This window comes from Protopterus annectens, chromosome 4.part1 (genome assembly GCF_019279795.1).
Source record: "Protopterus annectens isolate FY-2018-M chromosome 4.part1, PAN1.0, whole genome shotgun sequence".
NCBI classification, from domain to species: domain Eukaryota; kingdom Metazoa; phylum Chordata; order Ceratodontiformes; family Protopteridae; genus Protopterus; species Protopterus annectens.
Genome location: NC_056734.1, coordinates 361,846,641 through 361,871,289, shown reverse-complemented (window position 1 = coordinate 361,871,289; position 24,649 = coordinate 361,846,641). Strand labels below are relative to the sequence as shown.

Here is a 24,649-nt window from a genome sequence, read left to right as displayed (position 1 = left end):
TTAAACCAGGCAATCCACCTACCTACCTTCTTTCCCAACCCACAAAACAGAGGGAAAGAATACTGCATACCTTGGATGTACATAGACAGCTACGCTACTACTTGGACAGAACAAAAATAGCAGAAAGACTGACCAACTTTTGTAGCCTATGCAACAGGAAGGGAAGGAAAAGCTATTTCCAAACAGACAATCTCCAAATGGATAGGAAATTGCATACGATTCTGTTACTCCTTCCATGGAAAACCAATTCCACAGAACATAAGACCTCATTCTACAAGAGCAACAGCCACTACCACAGCCTTCTTACGAGGAGTGGCAACCAAAGACATTATTGAGGCGGCTACTTGGACCTCAGTGCATACATTTGCCAAGCATTATAATTTGCCTCTATATTCCAGATCCCGAGCAGGGTTTGCCACTGCTGTACTGCAAGGGATCCTAAACACACCATAATCTACTTTTATCCACCTCCCCTAGTTGGCTATGGTATTCTACCCACTTGTTATGACTGCAGATGCATCCATGAAGGACATAGTACAGTTTTGTACCTACCATAAATGTAGATGTCCGAACTGGATAGCATCTGCAGTCAGGATTACCCTCCCACCATCCGCTCTGTGGTACTCCTAGGGTGTTTACCCTTCTAATAGCTAGCTGTTGGGGGAGTCTTTTATGGTGTATTTGTTTTTGTATATGTACATACATGCTTATTGTTGTGTTTACCTCTATCTATTTGGAAACATTGGCATCTATCCAAATTTTAGCCTGCAAGAGGGCTACTGGCATCTGGGGCAAGAAACACTGAGGAAAATGGCATCGGCTGATGCCTTTATACCCGAAGACCAACAGAGATGACGTCGGGTGGAGTGCGACATCAGCCGAAGCCGGACCCGGACTTTGGAATCCGGCCGACTGAAGGGCTGCCTGACGACAGGACAACCCACTTGTTATGACTGCAGATGCTATCCAGTTCGGACATCTACATTTATGGTAGGTACAAAACTGTACTTTCTCAGCCCCCACCGGACAAAAGGCCCAGAGTGGAGGAAGATTCCCCCTCCTCTGATCAGGGCTCCATTATTTCAGAGCACTCTGATGATCTGGAACAGTGTTACTCCCCTTTTGAAGACTCTGATGCAGAGGAGTCCATCCCTTCTGTATCCCCCCCTGAGGATTACTCATTTGGGGAAACTTTGCATACCTTAAGGGAACACTTCCACTGGGAAGGCCAGGATTATTCAGATTCCAAGAAAAGGCTCAGGGAATTTCTCTTGTTACCCCAGCACAGGCCTCTGGCTATACCTCCTGTCTTGGACATCCTAGATGATGTTTACTCGGAGGCCTGCTTTAACCCGGACTCTCTACCTCCAGCTCCAGTTAAGCCTGACAGGTACTACAGGGTTCCTGACTCACACCAGTTTCTATACAAAAGCCATGCTGCTGACCCAGAAACCATCTCACAGGGCCCCAAAGGAGTTAAGGCCTCCATTGCCAAAATTCCATTGCCTTCCGAGAGAGATTCCAGATCCTTAGAAAGGTGGGGAAAAAAGGTATATACCTCGGCTACCTTATCCATGAGGGCCTTAAACTGTCAGTTTCATATGCTAAAATACCAACAGTTTTTGTTATCACAATTGAAAAGTAAAATGTCACAACCTGAACAACCAGACTTGAAGGAGTTGCAGGATTTGATGCATAGTGCAGAAGAAGTGGGTAAGCATACCTTACAATGTGGTTTTGATGCTCTAGAGGCCTCATGTAGAGCAGCTGTTACAGGATCAGTCATACGTAGGCATGCCTGGCTCAAGGAACAAGCCTTGCCTGATCATGTCAAAGCTAAATTACTAGACGCCCCTCTTCAAAAGGATGTACTGTTTGGTGCTAATGCTGAGGAAGTATTACGGAAAATGGAGGAAAAGGCTAAATCAATTCAAACTGTGAAAGAATTTCCACAGGTTCAACCCCCACGTTTTAGTAGAAATTGGCCTTCCAAAAACTGGTCCTTTCCTGCCACAGACAGACCCCAAAGAGGCAGATACAGGCGTCCAAGGGGCAAAGGACAATCCCAAGGATCGTATAGAGGCAGACAATGGCAAGCTCCTACACAAAGAGGTGGTGAGGACAACTCACAATCTTTCAGAAAGCAAACCCAATGACTTTCCCCTTTGCATGCCAACCAGGTCTCAAATGGCAGCCCCCTTAGGAGGAAAGCTGGCATTATTCTCAAAAAATTGGCATGTTGTCACAAAGGACAAATGGATCCTGGACATTATAAACAGAGGCTACAAATTCCATTTTCACACCCTTCCAAAAATGAGAGGCATGCCAAACCTGCCACACAATCAAAGGGCAGAGGCACAAAGGCAAATTTCAGATCTCATAAACATGAAAGCTATTCAAGAGGTACCTACCTACGAACAAGGTCAAGGTTTTTATTCCAGGCTATTTCTGGTGCCAAGGAAGGGAAAAGATTGGAGACCTATTTTGGATCTATCCATCCTAAACACATTTCTACTCGTACCAAAATTCAAGATGCTCACTCTACAGCAACTTCTTCCCATGCTGGGCAAGGAGTCTTGGCTGGTAACATTGGACCTCAAGGAGGCATACCTGCATGTCCCAATCAGACAAAATTGCAGAAGGTACCTCAGATTTCTTGCAGGTTCAACCCATTATCAATTCTCTGCATTGCCCTTTGGCTTATCTACTGTGCCCAGAGAATTCACAAAATGCCTGGCATCAGTAATTGCCTACTGCAGACTTCAAGGGATACAAATATACCCCTATTTGGACGACTGCCTGATCCAAGCGGACAGCAAGCACATTCTTCTGAAACATCTGGCTTATGTAATAATGTTATTGAACTCTCTGGGATACACAGTCAACAAAAAGAAATCAAGGCTAATACCCTCTCGGAAGATAATTTTCCTGGGTGCCAATTTGGACACAAACACCCAGATGGCCTACCTCACGCCAGAGAAGCAGGGGCAACTAATTCAATACTTCAGAACACTAGCAAATTGCACCAGGCTGACTGCAAGGAAAATCCTGCAGGCTCTGGGATTCATGGCATCTTGCATCTTACTAATCCCATGTGCAAAGCTGCATATGAGGAAACTACAATGGTACCTGAAAAACATATGGTCTCAACACAGCCACAGTTTGGAAACAGTAATACCACTAATTCCATGTCTGCAAAAGGAATTTCTGTGGTGGGCTCAAGTATGTCAAACAAACACAGGTCTTCCATTCAGCAAGCCTCAAGCAAATCAAGTCATCACAACAGACGCCTCGGACTACGCCTGGGGGGCGCACATGACAGACCGGTGCATTCAGGGCAAATGGTCCCAAAAAGAAAAGCACCTTCACATCAATCAAAAGAAATGCTAGCAGTAATAAATGCTATTATAGCTTTCAAGGACCTTCTACAACCAGGTCAACTATTGATAAGACTGACAACACCACAGTTATGTGGTACATAAACAAACAGGGAGGAACACATTCTTACCCCCTATGCAGACTGGCCATGTCACTTTGGAACATGGCCATGGACTTACAAATGGAACTACAAGCACAGTACTTGCCAGGCAAGGAAAACACGCTGGCAGACAACCTAAGCAGGAATATGACAGATCCACACGAATGGAAATTGCATCCAAAAGTTTTTACAGAAATAATCCAAGAATGGGGAAGGCCAGACATAGATCTCTTTGCCTCCCACAAGAATCATCAATTGACAAAATTCTGCTCAAGGATCTTCCATCCAAAGGCCTGGAGAGTGGACGCTCTTTCCTTCGGTTGGACATCAATGACAGTTTATGCCTTCCCTCCTCTTCCTCTGCTGCCCAAAGTTCTATTAAAGACCAAAGCAGACAGACCAAAGATGATCCTCATTGCTCCGGACTGGCCAAGGCAACACTGGTACCCACTTCTGAGCAGCCTGACGCATTCCCCACCATGGACCCTGCCTCTAATGCCTCTTCTTCTGGCTCAGCACAGTTTCAAAACTCTTCACAGCCAGCTAAAAACACTCAATCTAGCCGCATGGAAGATTCCTTAACATCACAACAGGCCCTACTCTCCAAGGAGGTGCAGGATGTCATTTTGGAGGCCAGAAGGCCATCAACTAGAAAAGCTTACTCCGCAAAATGGAAAAGTTTTTGTGTCTGGAATGAGAAAAAGGGCCAGGATCCTGGAAAACTGAATTTACCTCAAATACTACAATATTTGGCTGAACTGCTAAGCAGTGGACTTTTTCTCCTCCATCAAAATCCATGCCTCAGCCATTTCTGCAGAATACAACACTGATCCACCTTTATTCTCTCACCCTCTCTTAAGACAGTTCCTCAGAGGGGCTAAGAATTTAAGGCCTCCAAGGAAACAACCAATACCTGCTTGGAATCTTAATTTAATTCTGGAAAAACTGACCTTGCCTCCCTTTGAGCCAGCTGCCTCATCAGATTTGCAATATTTGTCCTGGAAAACAACTTTCCTTCTGGCTATCACCTCAGCTCGTAGAGTTTCAGAACTACAGGCTCTCATGGCTGTCCAGCCTTTTATCATCTTCCATCAGGACAGAGTTTCCTTACGAACCAACCCGTCCTTTATGCCTAAAGTGGTATCCAGGGTAGCTTTAAATCAGGCCATACATTTACCTACTTTTTATCCTAATCCTCAAAACAAAGGGGAGAGATTACTACATTCCTTGGACATCCACAGACAACTGCGTTATTATTTGGACAGAACAAAGCCTTTCAGAAAATCAGAACGGCTCTTTGTGGCATATGCGGTAGGCGCTCAAGGGAAGCCAATTTCCAACAAGACAGTCTCAAAATGGATAGCCTACTGCATACGCTTTTGCTATTCCTTTCATGGCAAAACTGTTCCTACAGGCATTAGAACTCATTCCACCAGGGCCACAGCCACCTCTGCAGCCTTCCTCAGAGGAGTTCCTACCAAGGATATTTTGGAAGCAGCCACTTGGAGTTCTGTGCATACCTTCTCCAAGCACTACAACCTACCATTATACTCCAAATCTAGAGCAGGCTTTGCCACTGCAGTCTTGCAGGGCATTTTGGCTCCTCCTAGTTCCACCTAGTGCCTACCACCCCTTTCTTAGCTTTGGGATTCTACCCATCTGTTATGACTGCAGCTGTATGCACGATGAACATAGTACAGTTTTGTACCTACCATAAATGTAGATGTTCGAGTGCTAATACAGCTGCAGTCCAGGTTTCCCTCCCTCCTTCCCCTCTTGGGACAGGCCTATAGGCTAACACGTCCTCTTACAACCTGATTGGGGTTTTCATTTATGATGTATTTGCTTGCAACTACTGTATTTTGATTATATTGCACTGCATTATCACACAAATTTATGTATTGCCTTCCTTCTGGGGGCACCTGACATCTGTGGCAAGAAAAACTGAAGAAAATGGCGTCGGCTGGTTCCTTTATACCCCCTGTCGCACTGACGTCAGGGAAGAAGCGATGACAACCGACGCCGGACCTAGACTTTGGAATTCGACCGACCGAGGACCCGCCTGACGGCAGGAGAACCCATCTGTTATGACTGCGGCTGTATTAGCACTCGAACATCTACATTTATGGTAGGTACAAAACTGTACTGTTTGCTCCTTCCATCTTTTGTTGGACCTGCACAGACCGCTGTGCCCCTTTCTCCTACCAAGTGGCCTGTTGACAAGAGGAAAGAAAAGGAAAATGATAAGGAAGGAGAAAGACTAGAAGAAAAAGTGAAGGAGATAAAGGATAAATAGAAAGATAAAGATAGAAAAAAGAGCTTTTACATCCCTTCTTGAGGGGCAGCTGATTCCAAAGACCCCCAGACCCTATGTGCTGCCAACTTTTTCTTTGGATCTGGAATCAGTCCCATGCTGGCAAAGATCTCTGTTTTACAGTTCACTTATTCATCGGACCCAACCAGATTATCTCACTGGGAGATGCATAGCCTGCTGTTGTCTATGCCTCCAAAATCTGGTTGATCCATTCCCTGTTTGTGGCTGTTACCACCGAGCTGAGGTTTTTCTCTACAGCCCTCACCTCCTCCTCCTCCTTCTCAGAGCCAGGTTTCCCCTTTTCATATCCATGAGGGCCTGCTTCTATGGCTTCTTTGCAGTCTGTAACGTCCTCCAGAGCTGACGAGGAATCAAACGGTGGACCAGATTATGCAAACCTTCCTGAAGGCCCAGATGGACCTGAGGATCATCCCTTCTCCCTTGGTGCAGAGGTTGGGGGAACCTGTTCACACTGTCTTAATTTTTACTGCTCCTTTACTGGAATATCTTTCAGCAGGTTCTGACACTGTCCCATGTCACCTCTTTATGGTGACGAAAGCTTGGCTGGCTTTATCTCCAATGTTTGCCGTGATGCATTTGGCTTTGGTCATTTTGGAGTAGAGTGTGTGTCCTGGAACAGTAGGTCATGGGTTGGGTCAACTCTGAGGTTATCAGAGCTGTGTCCCTGGCCTTGGATGCTTCTGTTCTGGACAGATCTACTGTGATCTGCTTCAATATGTCCTTAACATCCCCTTTGATGGGACAACCTGATTTTCTCCCAAGGTTAAGACTATTATAACTAGAAACAAACAAGGGCAAGAAATTGTCTGCCACGAATATGCGTTCCTTCACTCCCTCCTGTTCCACAAATCACAACAGTTTGCCCAGGATGCTCCCTCTGAAGGTGCCACCCAAGGCAGAGGAGGGAACTTTAATGAATGCTGCTCCAGGAGTAGGTGTGACTTGCAGAACCAAGGCACTGGGAGACCCTTTTCCGGCAAGCCCTTGCAGCACTCCTGAAAATTTGCCTGGTTGCTGCATTCTGGAGACAGTAAGGAGGGTGCTTGGCTCTCTGCCCACAGTGTTGGAAGGCCTTAATATCAGAGTCCTGGATACTGAGTTATTTACAGAGGCTATACATTCTCTTTTCAGGCTATTTCAGATTTGAGATTAAAGTCCTTTTGAGATGCACCCCCCCCATCAAAGAAGGGAGGCAGCAGCAGAGGTTCGAAAGCTGCTCATGAAACGAGTCATCCAAGGACGTCAGGCCCATTTTGGTCCATGGCAAGGTAAACCTGTTTGTCAAACAGTTCCATGTGGTGACTGTGCAGTCCATTATACCTCTCCAGATAAAGGACGATTGGATGGCTCAGTAGACCTCAAAGATTCCTAGTGTTACATCAAAATAGAGGCACTTCAGGATAGGAGACAGCCACTTTCAGTTTTGAGCATTGCCGTTTGGTCTCGCCACTGCTCCCTGGTCATTAAGTGAATGGCAGGGGTTCCAGGTCTTTCATTAGCTGGAGGACTGACTCCTTACAGTGGCTTTAAGGACATCCATGATCTAGGCAAGAGACTTTTTTTTTTTTTTTGCTCCAGCTATGCCTGTTCTTGGCTGTAGCAGTCACTTACAAACGTCTAATGTAGAACCTCTGCATGCCATAGAATTTATAGGATGCCATCTGGACACCACCAATCAGATTGCCAGGCTATCTCCTTCAAGACTTTCTTCCCTATGAATTCAAGCCAGCCACGTTTTACTACTTTACAGGTGGCCATCTTACTTAATATTTCATCTTCTGGGTCTAATGGCTGGTGCAGTCTGTCTTGTCCCTTTGGCCAGGCTCTTCTTGAGAGTGAATGTCATCAGTTCTGCATACCCATCTAATATCCTTTCTGATTCCTCTCACCAGTGTCTGTCTCCACCACATCTCTTGGTGGTTGATACCAGCAGGTCATCATTTTGTTCTTCCGCAGCCAGAGTTCACTGTGACAATGGATGCTACCTTCCTGGGGTGGGGCATTTTGAAGGGAAGCTGTCCAAGGTACCTGGTCCCAGTTAGAGGCACGTATTCACATCAGTGTTTTAGAGATGAGAGCAGTCCTCCTCCTGTTGCGGGTCTTTCCAGACTGCTTCCCCAAAGGTGTGATAGCTGTTCAGATAGACAAAACTGTAGTGGTTTGGTACATAAAGAAGCAAGAAAGAACCCGATTCTAGAAGCAAGAACGAACCCGATTCTAGCTCCTGCGTCGAGAGGCCATGAGAGTGCGCCAGTGGGTAATGTCCTCTCAGTGCTTTCTGACAGCAGTGCACATCTCAGTGAGATCCAGCATTCTAGTGGACAGTCTGCGTAGGAGTATTTTGATGCCTCATAAGTGGCCCCTCTGTCATACAGGGGGCAGTGCAGCTTTTCAGCTGCTGTGACTAGCTATGGTGTGGTATGTTTGCTATCCCCTTCAGTGCCAAATGTGCAGGTTCTTTGCCGTGAGCCCCCCCTTCCATTGCATAGTCACAGAGAGACATTCTTCTGTTTGGATCCTGGTCTCCTGTATGCCTGCCTTCCAATGCTCTTGATGATCATGTTTCTACTGAAAGCAGCCCTTTGCAGAGTGAATGTGGTACTTGTAGCTCCCTTCTGGCCAAGACAAGTCTGGTTCCTCTTTCTCTAGGCTCACCTTTTAAACCCCAGTGAATTCTGGATACCGTTCCAAATTTAATTTCTCATCCATCATGCCAGTCTCGCTTGTATTTAAACTCCCTCAGGTTAATCGCTTGGTTCCTCCAATTCCTCTGATGGCTAGGGATCCCAGGCTTTTCCAAAGGGTGGTGCATACTCTTTTTGTTTGTCTCAGAAACCCTCTACCAGAACCATTTATACTAGTGAATGGAAAAGATTTTCTGTTTGGGGCTCTTAAGGTCCTGGATCCATTCTCTGCTCTTCTACGGGCAATTCTGGATTTTCTTTCTGGGCTTTTTCACTCTGGACTCAGTTACTCCACTGTTAAGGTTCAGATGGCCATTTCCAATTTTCATGTGTAGCAAGGGCACATGCCTATTGCTTCTCTCTCAGATTTGTCATAGACCTTTTTGAAGGGATCCTTCCTACAAGGGATCCTTTTCCTCCTTGCAACTTGCCCATCATTCTTTTAAGTTTTGACAAAGGCTTCATTTTGGCCAGCTGCAGTGGTAGATTTGAAGTTTCCTGTCTTAAAAAACTTTTGGTTCGTAGGCGTTTACTAGGCTAAGGACCACAAGGGCCTTTTTAAACCTAGCCATGCATCCCAAATCTCTGACAAGTTCTAATACCTTTGATAAGTGTAAGCATGGGCCTGGGAGATATTTACAGGATACCTGTGTCCACTGACCACAAGCTAATCAGCCTAGACATCCACATCCCACCCTCACCCCCCATTAGGAAAACCACCATAAAATATTAAGACAGAAGTGGCAAACTTCACGACACCTATGCAGACGGACAATAGAGGTACGACTGCTGGATCTTACACAAATGCACTTTATAAGCACTTACACGAGTGCATGGATCATGCTATCCCTAACAGAACCAAGATGCTATCCTCCAAAAAAGTAAGCCAATCTGGTGGTCCCCTGCCATAAACAAACTCTACAACAGAAGAAAGAAACTGTTGCAAAAAAGGAGTAAAATCCCATGACTGGAAGAACTCCCTGATCAGCCTCAGTAAGAAGCTGTGATCCCTCATAAAATCCTCCAAAGCTAGTTATGAAAACAAAATCGCCACTGATTCTAAAGACAACCACAAAGCATTCTATAGCTATGTCAAGAATCGCAGTGGCAGCACTCAGATCTGCTCCGAGTTGCAGCACAATGGCACTAAATATACAAAACCAACTGATATTGCCAACATCCTGGCAGATAGGTTCAGTGCTAACTTTACCCCTCTCTCACCCCCTAAAGGCCCATCTCTATACTGGAAGAATGCAAAGTTCCTGTAATCACGGCTGCACAGGTAAAAACCACACTCTCCAAAGCCCAAGAACACAGCATCCATGGGACCTGACAACATTCCAGGCTGCGTTCTACATGAACTACAGAATGAACTGGCACCTCACCTAAGCACCATATTCAGTCATAGCCTCACCTCAGGCTTTGTGCCCACTTATTGGCACACAACAATGGTTATCCCACTCCACAAAGGGGGAGCCACCATGGACCCTGGGAACTATTGCCTCATTAGCCTAACGAGCCTGGTCTGCAAGGCCTTGGAACTTATCATCATGGAACTTATAAACAAAGACATTAGTAATCTCCAAACTCTGGACCCCACCCATTTTGGGTTTGTAAAAGGCAGATCATGTCACCTAAACTTGATTGACTTCTTTGAAGCAGTCACCAAAGCCGTAGACGAGGGTAAGGTGGTTCACACAGCCTATCTAGATCTCACCAAGGCTTTCAACACCATCCCCCACTCTGGAATTATAGATAAACTCACTAAACTAGGTATAAATCCATATGTCACAAGATGGGTTGCCAACTGGGTCATTGACTTCAGACCAGTAACGAGTAGAGTGTACCACAGAGTTCAGTCCTGGGTCCTCTCCTGTTTGGTATCTACTTTTCTGAAGTACGGGCCAACACAGAAGGACTTTGGCTAACGAAGTTCGCAGATGACTGCAAACTAGGAGCCATAATTGAAACTCCTAATGATGTGGACATCCTACAAAAGAGCCTCACTGAGACAGATGCCTGGTGTCAAAGCCATGACCTCAAGCTCAGTGCCAAAAAGTGCATTGCCATCTTCTTTGGTTAAATACTCTGTACCCATGAGCTGCCCCATAGGTGGCAGTCTACTTAGCACCGAAAGTGTGATAAGAGACCTTGGGACACAGGTGGACAGTAGTCTCTCCTTTGATAATCACATCACCACAGTAGTCAGGAGATCCTTCTACGTGGCACACCTCATCCCAAAAGGTTACTCATCCAGGAAAAAAGCGATCATTGTTCCCCTTTACTCATCACTCATTAGACGCATTATAGAGTACAACACCCCTTTTGGTATGTACCTAGTCCCTCATTAGACCCATTATAGAGTACAAAGCCCCTTTTGGTATGTACCTCACAAGACATCAACAACAACTGGAAATGCCGCAGAAATACCTCACAAAGAGGATTACCGGCCTCAAACAGATGCCTTACGCAGACCGTCTCAAAAAACTCCAGCTGTACTCCGTCGCACATCGCCTACTCAGAGGCGATCTGTGCCTAACATACAAAGCTATGTCAAACCCAGAGCTGTTGGACATGCTCCACTTAAAGAAATCCCAATCCCTCCAAGCTACACGCTCTAGGGACCTAAACCTTGTCACCACAATAAACAGAACATGCTGGAGGGATAGATTCCTGTCCCAGAGACTTCCCATACTCTGGAACAAACTACTTATCTATATCAAACAAAGCTCCTTATAGCACTCTTCAAGGAAAACTCTTAATGATTGAATGGGAAATAGGAAATTCACCCTGGGGATCACCTCTGTGGTTCTGCTCGACAGGGGCACAGGAAAATAATTTTCTTGGGTGGCAAAAGCCAGGGTACCTTTTTGGCTAGGCTTGTATAGACCCTAGGGCCGATAGCGTAGTACCTACCTGTGAACCTATTAGAGACATAGGTGCCAAACTAGGGATGAATTTCCATTTTCCCATCCAATTGTCTAAGTTCACCATTACTTCTACACTAGAAGAGCTTTGGAGTTGGCTTACTGTAACCCTCCTTACTTGTCTATCACAAATACAGGGGTTCTTTGAAGCCCAATCCCTCCTTCCTTGCCTTAGGTGGCCTCTGAGTCTAATCTGAACCAAACAATTAATTTACCAGTTTACTTACCAAGTTTCAGTAACAAAGGAGAATATATGCTTCAGTTTTTTGGATATTCGCCAACTAAGTTTTTATTTGGGTAGGACCAAACAATTTAAGAGATGAGACACCAGCTTTTCATGTCCTTTTTTAGGCCAAGTTCGGTAAGCAGGTTTCTAAAGTTACTTTGTTGCGATGGCTTTCTGAGTATATATGTTTTGTTCATTCTTTGAAAGGCATGCCACTGTCCAGCAAGCAGAATCCATTCCACCAGGGCAGTTGTCACCTCTACTTAATATGCAGTGACTACTTAGTCTTCTGCTTATACTCACTGTAAATTGGATATTCAGTCACTATCCATGGCAAGCATTAGCTCCACCATTTTGTGGAATGCTCTATCCTAATACCACCCAATTTTCTGGCTGGGGACTTTGCCCCACAGTTTGAGGTGGATGGAAAACACAGCATTGGATATGAAAATTATGTATTTACCATAACACTAGATCCATGGTGGCTTCTGTCAGTATCATCTATCCCGCCTTCTGTTGTCCTTATTAATTGTCATTGTTAAAATTTATGGCTCTTAGACAATCTTGTAGTCTAACCTGAGGTCTGTCTTGAGGACCCTGTGGTCTGATTTTCTATTACTGTGGGGGACTTGGTAGGGCATACTTCAGGAGATTTGGATACATAGTGCGTCATGGGAGTGGAGGTGTAGCATTGGAGCTGACGATTCTGATCTGCTGGCCTTGGAGTTCATCAGGTCTGATTATCCACAGGTTGAGACAGACGGAAGGAGATAACACAGATGTAGTGTTAAGGCAAGTAAGTAACTTTCATTTTCTTTTCTCTTAATTCATTTCTACTTATCCCCCCTTACTCCATCTCACATGATTGTGCTTCTCAGATGTTGGCACTGTTATGCAAGAGGCTTTTGTACCTCAAGACAAGGTGGATTTATATCTCAAATTATTCCTGAACTTTTCTCATAATTCTCAAACTTTTGCCAGAGAATTTTAGGATATTGTGTCTTATGGCTTCTGTCATCCCCATGCTAACACTTGCCAGACTGCGTATTAGAAGGATTTACTAGTACCTCAGAAACATGTGGACTCAAATTTCTTATCCTGTAGAATTTCAGCATTTCAAATTCCAGTTTTGGACTTGGTAATGTCAGATGGCTCTCGGTCCAAGGCTCCCTTTTTCTCAACCTATTCCAGCACAATCTGTACAGACAGACTCTTCAGATTTTGTGTGAAGAGCAGTTTCAATGGCTGTAAAAGTGCAAGGACTGTGGGACAACTCAGATATGTCAAAAGCACATCCATGTCAAAAAAATGTTGGCTGTAATTTATGCCATAAAAGCTCTACGTCTTTTGAGCCCAGTTCCTCTTTAGGTTATCACAGACAACATTGCAGTAATGTGGTACATAAACAAGGGGCACCAGAGTGTACCCTGTGTGCTGGTTGGTAGTGATAGTTTGGGACTTGGCTCTACAGTACTCCTTAACCCCTAAGACTTCTTACATACTGTCAGTGCAAAATATAGTGGCAGATAAGTTCAGCATATCCTAGACAGACCCTCATAAGTGGAAACTCGAAAATAAAAAATGTCTTCCAGGAATTGATTCAGATGTGGGAAATACCTCGAGTAGATCTGTTTGTCTCCTTTCAAAACAGATGACTAGGCACATTCTGTCCAAATTATTAAAGCTGCCTAATCTACAGTATACAAGGACATTGGGGGGGGGGGGGGTTCCAATCCATGGATCTGCAAAAGGTAGGCAATTAAAATATTCACTTTTAATGTTAATATTTTAACACTTGAGTTTCACATATACTTCTGGTGCTGGGTCGTACTTACACAGGATGTTGTGCTTTGGTATATTCACAGGTGATTATTTATTCAGTACCAGCACTGTAGAACTGTCTCTGCCTGATGTCAGAAGGTCTGCAGTATCTGATAAGGATAGTAGGGATGAGCTGGACACAACGAATTTGACCACTGCACCCTGTGCACAGACCATGGATGTAGGCTTTGTGCCTGCAGACACGCAGGATACACACCACACACAGACAACATCTTAATGGGGGTGATATCAGTCAGGGAAGTGTGGTAGCCTTAGTAGACACGTCAGAATCTGCCCCTTGCTCCTATGGGCAGAGTGATCTATATGGGGGGATCATAATGGTGCTTACTGGAGACATGAGGGTAGCCTACATCACTTGTAAAGTAAAGGAGGGGCACACACAAAAGGAAAGAGGGGGGTTACTAATAAGCAGAGCATTTTCCAAAATATATCTATACAGAAAAGTAGGAAAAGTTTGCACTTACCAACAAGGTGACTGTGGATTATCCTTCCATGAAGAAAGAGAAAGTACAGTGAGCTTGTGTGCCAGATGTAAGAATCATGGGCACTGCCAGGTTGATGAGCTGACATGTTAGTGGTGCACCCCCATGCATCACTCAATGCCTTGCAGTTGATGGAATCAGATCCCTTCTTTTTCTGATACTGCTACTTCCATGGTCCAGGTGGAGCCCTAATGGCAGCATAGGTGCAATCTTTTGCACCGAGCACCTCAGGAAAAGTGTGCTGTTCTGTAGAAAGCACTCATGGTTTTGGCTCGGTCCTGAGGCAACACTGGCAGGTAAATATACTGATCCACGTGAACCAAGAGTATGTCGAACTGCTGAACTGTCTTTGATTCTGAACCCTGTGAGATACTAAACATATCCCGAGTTTGTCTGGAAGGTCACTGTGGCAAGTATAGTGATGACTATACATGACCTTGTATCAGCAGGTATATGAAAAACATGCACACACCCCCAAGTCCTCATGTGTAGATCATACACATACTCACTAAAGCTTATACTATATCCCTGCCCACTCTAAATCTGTCTAGAATTTTTTGATTAGCAATATTAAAATGTTAATCTTTGCCTTCTTGTCAGACAGTTGCTTCTGGGTGCCATTTGGTTTGGTACAGCCGAGATATGCATGCAGCTCACAATAGGAAACAACCAGGATAGCACGCAGAAGAGGCACAACTTTGCCTTTTATTAAATTTCTGTGCAATGTGCAGATGTTCATTAAAAAAAAGCAAGTGTGAATCGCACAGAGGCAGTAAAGCTGCCTTATTTAAATAATTTATTCACAGAATTTCCAGTCAGTCAGTCCTCCTTTACATGTAATTATTGCCTCATTTGTGCACATTATTCATAAACATACCAAACCTGCTGCTCCTATCTCTCCTGAGCTGCTCTTAGGCGCAACCAATGCAAATTTCTTAAGTGCAGTGGCTATGAATACCATCCATAGTATTTATTTTCCATTTATGCAGTCAGGGGTTCAGTAAACGTGGACCAGTAAGTTGAGTGACAGGGCCACTTTCCTTTATGCTAATAACTGTATGTTCACAGAATCTTTAGTCTCAGACTCTAATTGTCTAATGCTATATTAGTGTGACCTTTTGAAATGAAGAAAACTAATTTGACGTGTAGTTTAAAACATGCACATAGACATGTTTGGCAGATTCATTGAAATTGTTCTTTTTTTTCCCAGTTTTATGTCATTGAGTATGCTGCCTGTGATGCCACCTACAATGAAATAGTCACATATGAAAGACTTCGACCTGTGAATCTAAACAGGCCTGTTACAAAAAGTAGCTTTTTCAAATGTACAGTTCCAGTTCCTGAGGATTTGCGGGATGCGTAAGTGATGAAAGTTATAATGTTGATTTCAGTGCATTATTGCTTCATTGGAAGGCTTTTCTTTTTGTTTGAATTTTCTTGAGAAATTTAAAGAATTAGGCATAATAAACCAGTAGAAAAAGATTTGCTTTCAGCTTTTATTAGTCTGTTTTTTTTTTAGAGGTGGGACTAAGTCTTGGGACCATTATCAATAGAGATAATGGATTAAGGTCTGGTATTGTAATCTGTTAATGATAACTAGATTTATATAGTTTCCTCCTTACTTAAAGGAGTACTAATGAAAATTTGAAATGAAAGTTAGACCACACAAGAGGAGTATTATTGAGTCAAGGTACACCTTAGGAAATCTAGAAATTGGACAGTTGAGGGTTTAAGTACTTTGCTGCATTAACTTAATTTACTATTCCATAAAATGAAGTTTAAGTAATGATAATTTTTGATGTGCTGTCAGTTTATAGGGGATGAAGATTCTCTTGCAGTGTGTAAATTTTCTGAGTGTAATGAAGTTATTTTTTTCTTTAGATGTACATCAGAAAGTATACATAAAGACTTTAAGAAGGCTGTTGGAGCTTGTCGGATTTTTTATTGTTCTGAAACAAATCAACTTATTATATTGGTAAGAGATGTCCACACCCACAGAAAAAAAACATAATGCTGTTCTGCTGTTTGTGTAAAGTTTTACTGTTTATTGTAGTTGTGCTGTAGGATGCTCTGAAAAACTGACTGTGCCATCTTTTGGGGTGGTGGTACCAGAATTGTATGTACCAGACAGAGATGAAAAGTATACTGTCGTGTCTGAAGTTGCCTGTGCTTTTTGGTCTTCTTTTTCTAGCAAGTAAATATGTGGTGAAGCTCAGGCACTGTTTTCATCAGACTCCTAGTCAGCATATGACCCTGAAGAAATTTGGTCAACATAAGTTATCTAATCCTCGTCAGCGTTATAAGAATCAGAAGACATCTGGGGGGAATGGTTCCTCTTTAATTTTCAAGGAGAAGATCCTGTAACAGGGATCCTACAAGGGAGGGTTGAGCTGCCTGGAGCTCATAAAATCCATGAGATCCTCAGCCAGCCTGACAGAGTCCTGTGGTAAGGCCTGGTGTAACCAAGACTCAGAAGGCCTAGGATGAAGCAAGCTGGAAACGGCCTTCTTTTGTTTGGCCTTGGGTGGGATGTCATCGGTCCAGGGTACAGATTGATGGCCACAGCCTGTGATCTGTCAGCTAAGGATGCCTCTGAAACTCTGGGGACACCACCCTCCCCTAAAGGAGGAATTTAAAGGAAGTCTAAGGCAGGGATCTGCAAAGTGACCCTGTACCGAGTTAGATTTTGATTTCCATTTTTACAATTAAGTTTAAGGCTATTCCCACTTGGCTAGTTCCCTCTTTTTCAGGGGAGAACAGAGGTGGTATTTATACTACTAGGGGGAAATTTGCCCAGGGTATTGAGGAAATTGCAATACTTTGACAGGTAACATGGGATCTTTTGCATCCATCTGACCTCCCACCAACTCAAGCTGATTTGACCTCTGTTTAATGTCTCATTCCAAGGGTGACACTCATAGGAGTGCAGCACATACCACTTATACTGCACTGCAAAGTCAGTAATCCATCTACCTGGTGTGGGAATACAACCCCCATCCTTATCCACCAACGTTGAGTGTGCTGACCTGTTGCAGTAAAACTATGTCTAGGCAATTTAGACCCTGTGCCACAGTTCAAAAGAATCATTTCTTTAGTTCCAACCATTTGCTCCCCCAGTATTTCTGACAGAGTATTCTGTAGAGAATTTTTAAAATTTGACAGCTTATTACATCCCCCCAACAAAAACAATGTTCCCAGTTACTCTTTCTTCCCCTTCACACCTTCAGCATTTGCTCTCTGTTAGGGAAAAAATGTCAGCTTGGGGTGTAAAAATATTTGTGCCTTGTTGATTTTGTTGCATGTGTGGGAGCCATAAATATGTCTTTCCATTGTTCCCTTCCAAATTGCTTTTTCAGTATCTCTTCCCAGTCTTTTATAACTTCCTGTGCCCTGTTTCCCTTCCATGTAAACTACTTCAACAGTTTATTAGTTATCATCAAAAGTTCTCATCTGGTTAACAAAAATGTGCCTGACATGTATATAAAACTAAAAGGACTAAAAACATTTTTCCAGCTTGTATTTTACTTGCTTCGCTCATACATTGGTGCATGGGATTGATGTCACAGAGTCAACTTCTGCCCCTTTTGTTGGGACAAAGTGTCACATTTCTAAACTCTGACTTTAGTTGCTCATTGTTGAGGACTTTTGACTTCTTAGAGGCATTAATGATTGTCTTGTATTCAAGGGGTCAGTGACATTTCTTTGATCTCAATTTTGGGGCTGACCTTTTAAGTTTTGCCCTTGGTAATTGCTACCTCACAAGCCTTTCTCAGAAATGTTTTCGTGCATGACATCTGTGCTGTTATGTGAGAATCTCTGAACATCTTTGTGAGACATTATAAGCTGGATTTACTGTAGATATTGAAGGCAGTCTTCAGACCCATGGTTACTCAGGACATGCTTCCATGAGGAACTATCCAAGAGTATAAGGTTGGGACTTTGTCAAAGAGGTGACTAAGGTGAAATTTTCTGTCTGATATGAAAATTACATGTTTACTGTAGGATAGATTTGGGTTGGCAGTTTCATCTCCATCATTGTTTGCCTGTCTCTTTCCCTTGTCTAGAACTCTGCTGTGCAGTAGTGCATCTGTCAACTTGCCTGTAAGATATCGATCTGAAGTTGTCCTATCTCAGCTTCATTCTGTACTTATGAGTTCAGAACCTATCCTCTGTTCCCACTTGGCCGATTACAAAAGCTTGAAGTCTCCAACTAGCTTGTGGCTTACTCCCTATCCCATGATGCTCTAGTGCATTCCCCAGATCTCGTTTGCCGCTGAAACAGATCGGGTGATTAATCTAGCGCTGACTAAGTGAAATCAGTCTTTTTTGTATTTTTCTTCATTGTAGATAGTTATTGCTATCTCTTTTCTATTAGATAGTTCATTCTTTGCTTGTGCTTATTAGAGAGCGTCCTACTTGCTCTGTGTAGTGTGTGTTGTTAATATTTATGTCTGCCATTTTATTTAGGTCTAAATAGAAGGAGATTGGAGACTGTAAAGTGGTGATCAGAGAAAGTGTCGTTAGGCAGCATAGGATAGTGGTTTGTAGGATGACGTTTATCAAGAAGAGGAGGACGTGTGTGAGGGCAGCACCAAGGATCAAGTGGTGGAAAATGAAAAAGGGTAATTGTGAGGTGGAGTTCAGAGATGAGTTAAGGTCGGCACTGGGTGGCAGTGAAGAGTTACCAAATAGCTGGGTAACTACAGCAGAGCTAGTAAGGGAGACTGCTAGAAAGGTGCTTGGTATCACATCTGGACAGAGGAAGGACGACAAGGAGACAAGGTAGTGGAATGAGGAAGTACAGGAGAGTATACAGAGAAAGAAGTTGGCAAAGAAGAAGTAGGATTGTCAGAGAGATGAAGAAAGTAGACAGGAGTATAAGGATATGAGGTGCATGGCAAAGAGAGAGGTGGCGAAGGCTAAGGATAAGGCATATGAAGAGTTGTATGAAAGGTTGGACACTAAGGAGGGAGAAAAGGACCTGTGCCGATCGGCTAGACAGAGGGACTGAGCTAGGAAAGATGTGCAGCAGGTAAAGGTGATAAAGGATAATGAGGGAAACATACTCACAAGCGAGGAGAGTGCGTTGAGGAGATGTAAAGAGTACTTTGAGGGGTTGATGAATGAAGAGAATGAGAGGGAGAGAAGGTTGGATGAAGTAGGGATAGTGAATCATGAAGTACAATGGATTAGCAAGGAGGAAGTAAGGATAGCTGTGAAGAGAACGAAGAATGGAAAGGCTGTTGGCCCAGATGACATACCTGTGGAAGCATGGAGGTGTTTAGGTGAAATGGCAGTGGAGTTTTTAACCAGATTGTTTAATGAAATCTTGGAAAGTGAGAGGATGCCTGAGGAATGGAGAAAGTGTTTTGGTACCAATTTTTAAGAATAAGGGTGATGTGCAGATCTGTAGTAACTATAGAGGGATAAAATTGATCGGTCGCAGCATGAAGTTATGGGAAAGAGTAGTGGAAGCAAGGTTAAGAAGGACGTGATGATTAGTGATCAGCAGTATGGTTTCATGCCAGGAAAGAGCACTACAGATGCGATGTTTGCTCTGAGAGTGTTGATGGAGAAGTACAGAGAATGTTGGAAGGAGTTGCATTGTGTTTTTGTAGACTTAGAGAAAGCATATGACAGGGTGCCTAGAGAGGAGTTGTGGTATTGTATGAGGAAGTCAGGAGTGTTAGAAAAGTATGTAAGAGTGGTACAAGATATGTACGAGGGTAGTGTGATTGCGGCGAGGTCTGTGATGGGAGTGACGGATGCGTTTAAGATGGAGGTGGGGTTACATCAAGGATCAGCTCTGAGCCCTGTCTTATTTGCAATGGTGATGGACAGGTTGACAGACGAGATCAGACAGGAGTTCCCGTGGACTATGATGTTTGCAGATCACATTGTGATCTGTGGTGAGAGTAGGGAACAGGTGGAGGAGACCCTGGAGAGATGGAGATATGCTCTAGAGAGAAGAGGAATGAAGGTCAGCAGGACTAAGACAGAATATATGTGTGTGAATGAGAGTGAGGATAGAGGAATGGTGAGGATGCAAGGAGTAGAGGTGGCGAAGGTGGATGAGTTTAAATATTTGGGGTCAATAGTTCAGAGTAACGGTGAGTGTGGAAGAGAGGTGAAGAAGGGAGTACAGGCAGGATGGAGTGGGTAGAGAAGAGTGTCAGGAGTGATTTGTGACAGACGAGTACCTGTAAGAGTGAAAGGGAAGGGTCTACAAGAGGGTAGTGAGACCAGCTATGTTATATGGGTTGGAGACAGTGGCATTGACAAAAAGGCAGGAGTTTGAGCTGGATGTGGCAGAATTAAAGATGTTAAGATTTGCACTGGGTGTGATGAGGGCGGACAGGATTAGGAATAAGTATATTTAGAGGGTCAGCCCAGGTTGGAAGGTTTGGAGACAAAGCCAGAGAGGCACGATTATGTTGGTTTGGACATGTGCTGAGGAGGGATGCTAAGTATATTGGGAAAAAGATGCTAAGAATGAAGCTACCAGGTAACAGGAAAAGAGGAAGGCCTAAGATAAGGTTTATGGATGTGGTGAGAGAGGACATGCAGGTGGTTGGTGTGACAGAGCAAGATGCAGAAGACAGGAAGAAATGGAAACAGGTGATCTGCTGTGGCGACCCCTAAAGGGAACAGCTGAAAGAAGATGATGAGTTTCCCCTATCCCGTTTGATCAACATTTAGTGTTTTTTTATAGTTAAAAGTGGTTAGGAAATTGTAGTTTTTTTCTAACCTTTTGGCTTAGAAGACTGTAAATATTTTAAAAATAGTTTTAATATTTTTTCCTGTCAGTTTGCACTTAAAGTTGACTAGAGAGAGAGAGAGAGAGAGAGTGTGTGTGTGTGTGTGTGTGTGTGTGTGTGTGTGTGTGTGTGTGTGTGTGTGTGTGTCTGTGTGTCTGTGTGTCTGTGTGTGTGTGTGTCTGTGTGTCTGTGTGTCTGTGTGTCTGTGTGTCTGTGTGTGTGTCTGTGTCTGTGTGTGTGCATAGTTGGTTAATTAGACATACAAATTTATATTACATATTTAGAAGTGTGTTTTTTTTGTCATCTTATAAAACATTCTTTCTAAGCTAGTTCGTTCTCAGTTAGAGAGTTGCTGAGCTTGTTTTTAGTTAGAGGGCTGTTCTTTCATTCTTTGTGTGACTGTACTGTTGTTTTTTTTTTGGTATTGACCATTTATACTATGTCTAAACAAGCTAAAGATGCAATACCCTCGGGGTTTAAAAAGTGCTCTAAGTGCTCTCAAAAATGTCTATCACTGATGCCATGTTGAATGTGTATACTGCCTGTGGGCAGTTCACTTACAGGAGTTGTGCTCAATATGCCACTCCTTTAATTCCAGAGTTCTTCATGAGAGGAAGAATAAGTTAATCTTAAAAGGGCTATTAAAATCTTCCTTTTCAGAGGCCTTAGAACAGGGTCAAAGTCTTCCAAAAAAGTCCATTTCTTCATCCCAGAAATTGGATAAAATTTCTAAAAGGTCATCCTGTACTACTTCAGAGCAGTCGGAGCCATCAAAAAAGCTGTTTTAGATGTCTCCGTCAGTATCAGAATTTGGGTCCGAGACACCTTCCACCTCGGCGCCATCTGTATTGGAGCCGTTGGTGTTCCAAGTTCGGAGCCGGTCTACTGAACTGGAGCCGGTATCTCCAATATTAAGGTCGCCTTTTTATAGACTACAGGATCTCCAGCTCCCCTCCTCTCAATCCTCCAAAATGCCCTTCTGAAGAGGTCCCTCACAAGAGATTATGCAATAGGAAGCATTTGGACTCCCCAGAGGAGTCGGTCACATCTGACACAGACCTCGACCCAGAAGGGTCCCCGCGGTCGCCCTCAGAGGATGTCTCCTTTACAGACATCCTAGAGATCCTTAAGCAGAGAGGCAGCTAGAAGCCTATCACCCCTTCTGATGAGGAGTCTGTCTACCTGCAGACTTTTGGGTCTCGCCCTTCCACCACTTGGGTGTCTCCACCTTTTGATAAACTCATGGATTTAGTTTGTCGAAAGGCGTGGGAGTCTCCAAATTTAGTGGAGCCTGTTCCCCGGAGGCCAAATAACTTCATCACATCCCCTGAAGACAAACCCTTTCTCACAAAAGGTGTTCCTGTAGATGCTATGGTGGTGGTGCGGCATCCACCAAGGAGGAGTTGTCAGAGCCGTCCACTTCTGTCCATCCCCTGAACAAAGAGTCACGTACGATGGACAGATATGGGAAGCGCATGTTTTCTTCAGCGACCTTTACTCTTAGGTCCCTGAATTATCTTATGCACTTCATAAGGTTGCAAAGAAATCTCCTGAAGGAGCTTGGAGATGCTCTTCAAGGTTCAGTACATGAGGGGGTATCAGACAAAGTGTCCACCCCAGATCGCTACCTTAAATTCAGTAGTCATCTCGTCCATGCTGCTTATTTTGTATGCAGCCAATGGCGCAGGTAGATCAGCAAGTTCAGGAATTGCTCTTAGGAGACACTCCTGGATACACTTGTGTAACTTTGCAGAACCCTTCACGTCATTCTTTGTTAATGCTCCCTTCGATGGCTCGTCCTTGTTCGGGCCAAAATTCAAAGACACACTAACCAGGTGTGAACAGGAAGGAAAAACTCCCTTTGCCGTTTGAGTCCATTTTTCCACACCTTCTAGACCTTACCCCAAAGGCCAAAAGGGAGGGAAAATGTGGTTTCAAAAATCCCAGAGAGTTTTTCAAGACACACGTGGTGAGTCTTCCCCCAAGGGCAGAGGGGGGGGGGAGCAGTAGTGGAAGATGCCGACCACACGGCAGAGGGAGTCTGCAGAATCAGGGAGACAAGGGATCTTTCTTTGGTAAGCCGTTCCAGCACTCCTAAAAGGAGGAACACCTGTCCCTCTCTGGAGACGGGGGGGGGGGGGGTCGATTGTCTTTGCACCTGGACGCCTGGCTAAATATAACAAAAGACAAGTGGGTACAAAGCATTATATCCAGAGTTTACTTTATACCCTTTTCTATCCCCACCCCACGCATCAGAAGCATTCTGGATGTTCCACCCAGTCACAAGAGACAAGCAACCCTAGAAATACAGACGTTGCTAGAAAAGAGAGTCATCCAACCAGTCCCCGCAGACCATATAGGATCCAGAACTTACTCCAGGTTCTTTTTAGTGCCAAAGAAAACGGGGAGCTCAGCAAATTGAAAAAATTTGTAAAAAAAGACACAGTTCCGGATGGTGACACCGCAGTCAATATTACCCTTTTTGGGAAAGGGCAATTGGATGTACTCCATAGACCTCCGGGATGCATACTGGTTCCATATTAAAACCGTGAAGGTCCACATACCCGAATACAGAAACATCGACACGTAGTCATCGAACCACGAAAACACTGATTGTTCTGAAGTGCGAAATCCGAAATGTCGAATCGTCATGGTTGGCCTTTCTGAGGTATAGCTCCGTAAGGCAAGTATGCATTAGTTACGGACCTTAGGGTTAGGGTGCGGGTTAAGGTAAGTGCATAGGTGGTAATGTATGTGAGGTTTAGTGTAGGGTTAGAAGTAGGGTTTTGTTAAGTGTATGTGTCTGGATTATTTATTTTGTTTGGGTATAGCTTCTTAGGGTAAGTGTGCGATAGTTACGGACCTTAGGGTTAGGGTGCGGGTTAAGATAAGTGCATAGATGGTAGTATATGCAATATTTAATTTAGAGTTAGAAGTAGGGTTTTGGTTAGTGTATGTATGTGGTTTATTTATTTTGTTTGGGTAGGTAGTATGTAGTGGGCGGTGGGGTTGGACAACTATGACGGTTCGAGGTTTTGAATTTTGTGGTTTAGGGTGTTTGGTGTATTCGCTGTTTGCATAATATGTGTCGGTGTTTACGTATTCGGTGAATAGGACTTTTGCGGCTCTAATATAGACCCATGAATGAAAAACAAAATTAGAGAAGAAACCACGCAGTAGCACAAAACGAAGTGATTAAGCGCTTTTCGTTTATTCCAGTAAACAAACTTCTTCAGATCAAATAAAACAAAAAGTCACAGTTTAAATACTCTCTGGGCTGATACTTAGTCAATTAACTACTTAAAGTGAAAGCTAACTTACAAAACACGCCATGTTAAAGAACACAACTAGACTAAAAACTGCTTTTAAAATGAAAGCTAAAAATCCAAGTAGTCAGACTAAAAATACAACTAGCGTTATCTATAAAAAATGTATATATATCTAGCCTACTACTATGCTAGTAAGGCAAAAAAGTGGTTATAACAAATACATAAAAACCTCCACTGGTATTTATGGAACTGAATTTATACTAATACCTGTATTGGTACACTAAACTGTGTATATTAAAGCACATCTGGTGTGAGAAACATAATTGGTAATAAATAATATACCAAAATAGAACTTCAAATTCTCGGCAAAAAAAAATACACATAAAGTCTCTAAACCAAGATGCTCAAAAGCATTAGAGTAACTGAATCATGCTAGTGTGGAAAATAACCTAACACAGCCTACCCTGTTGAGCCTCCTAAGTTTAAGAACACTACTTAAAGAACAGTTCTCATTCAGACCTAGTGAACTATATGCGTTGAGTCTGATTTGCCAAAACAGCTCTCGCTCTTCTAACTTAAGTGGGAGAGGAGCACCCCTAAAGTCTTGTGTGATTTGGTTAATAATCAGAAATTTAAACATATGGTTGG

The 24,649-nt window shown here is 43.5% G+C and overlaps 1 protein-coding gene across 2 annotated transcripts in view; it reads left to right on the top strand.

The window, feature by feature from the left end:
- FXR1 (FMR1 autosomal homolog 1) overlaps positions 1-24,649 on the top strand; it is a 1,545,230-nt gene that overhangs the window by 577,023 nt on the left and 943,558 nt on the right. For both annotated transcript variants that reach the window (XM_044070180.1, XM_044070179.1), the window contains exons 5-6: positions 15,185-15,333; positions 15,856-15,949. In XM_044070180.1, coding sequence (XP_043926115.1) covers positions 15,185-15,333; positions 15,856-15,949 — 243 coding nt within the window. The remainder of the gene's footprint in view (positions 1-15,184; positions 15,334-15,855; positions 15,950-24,649) is intronic.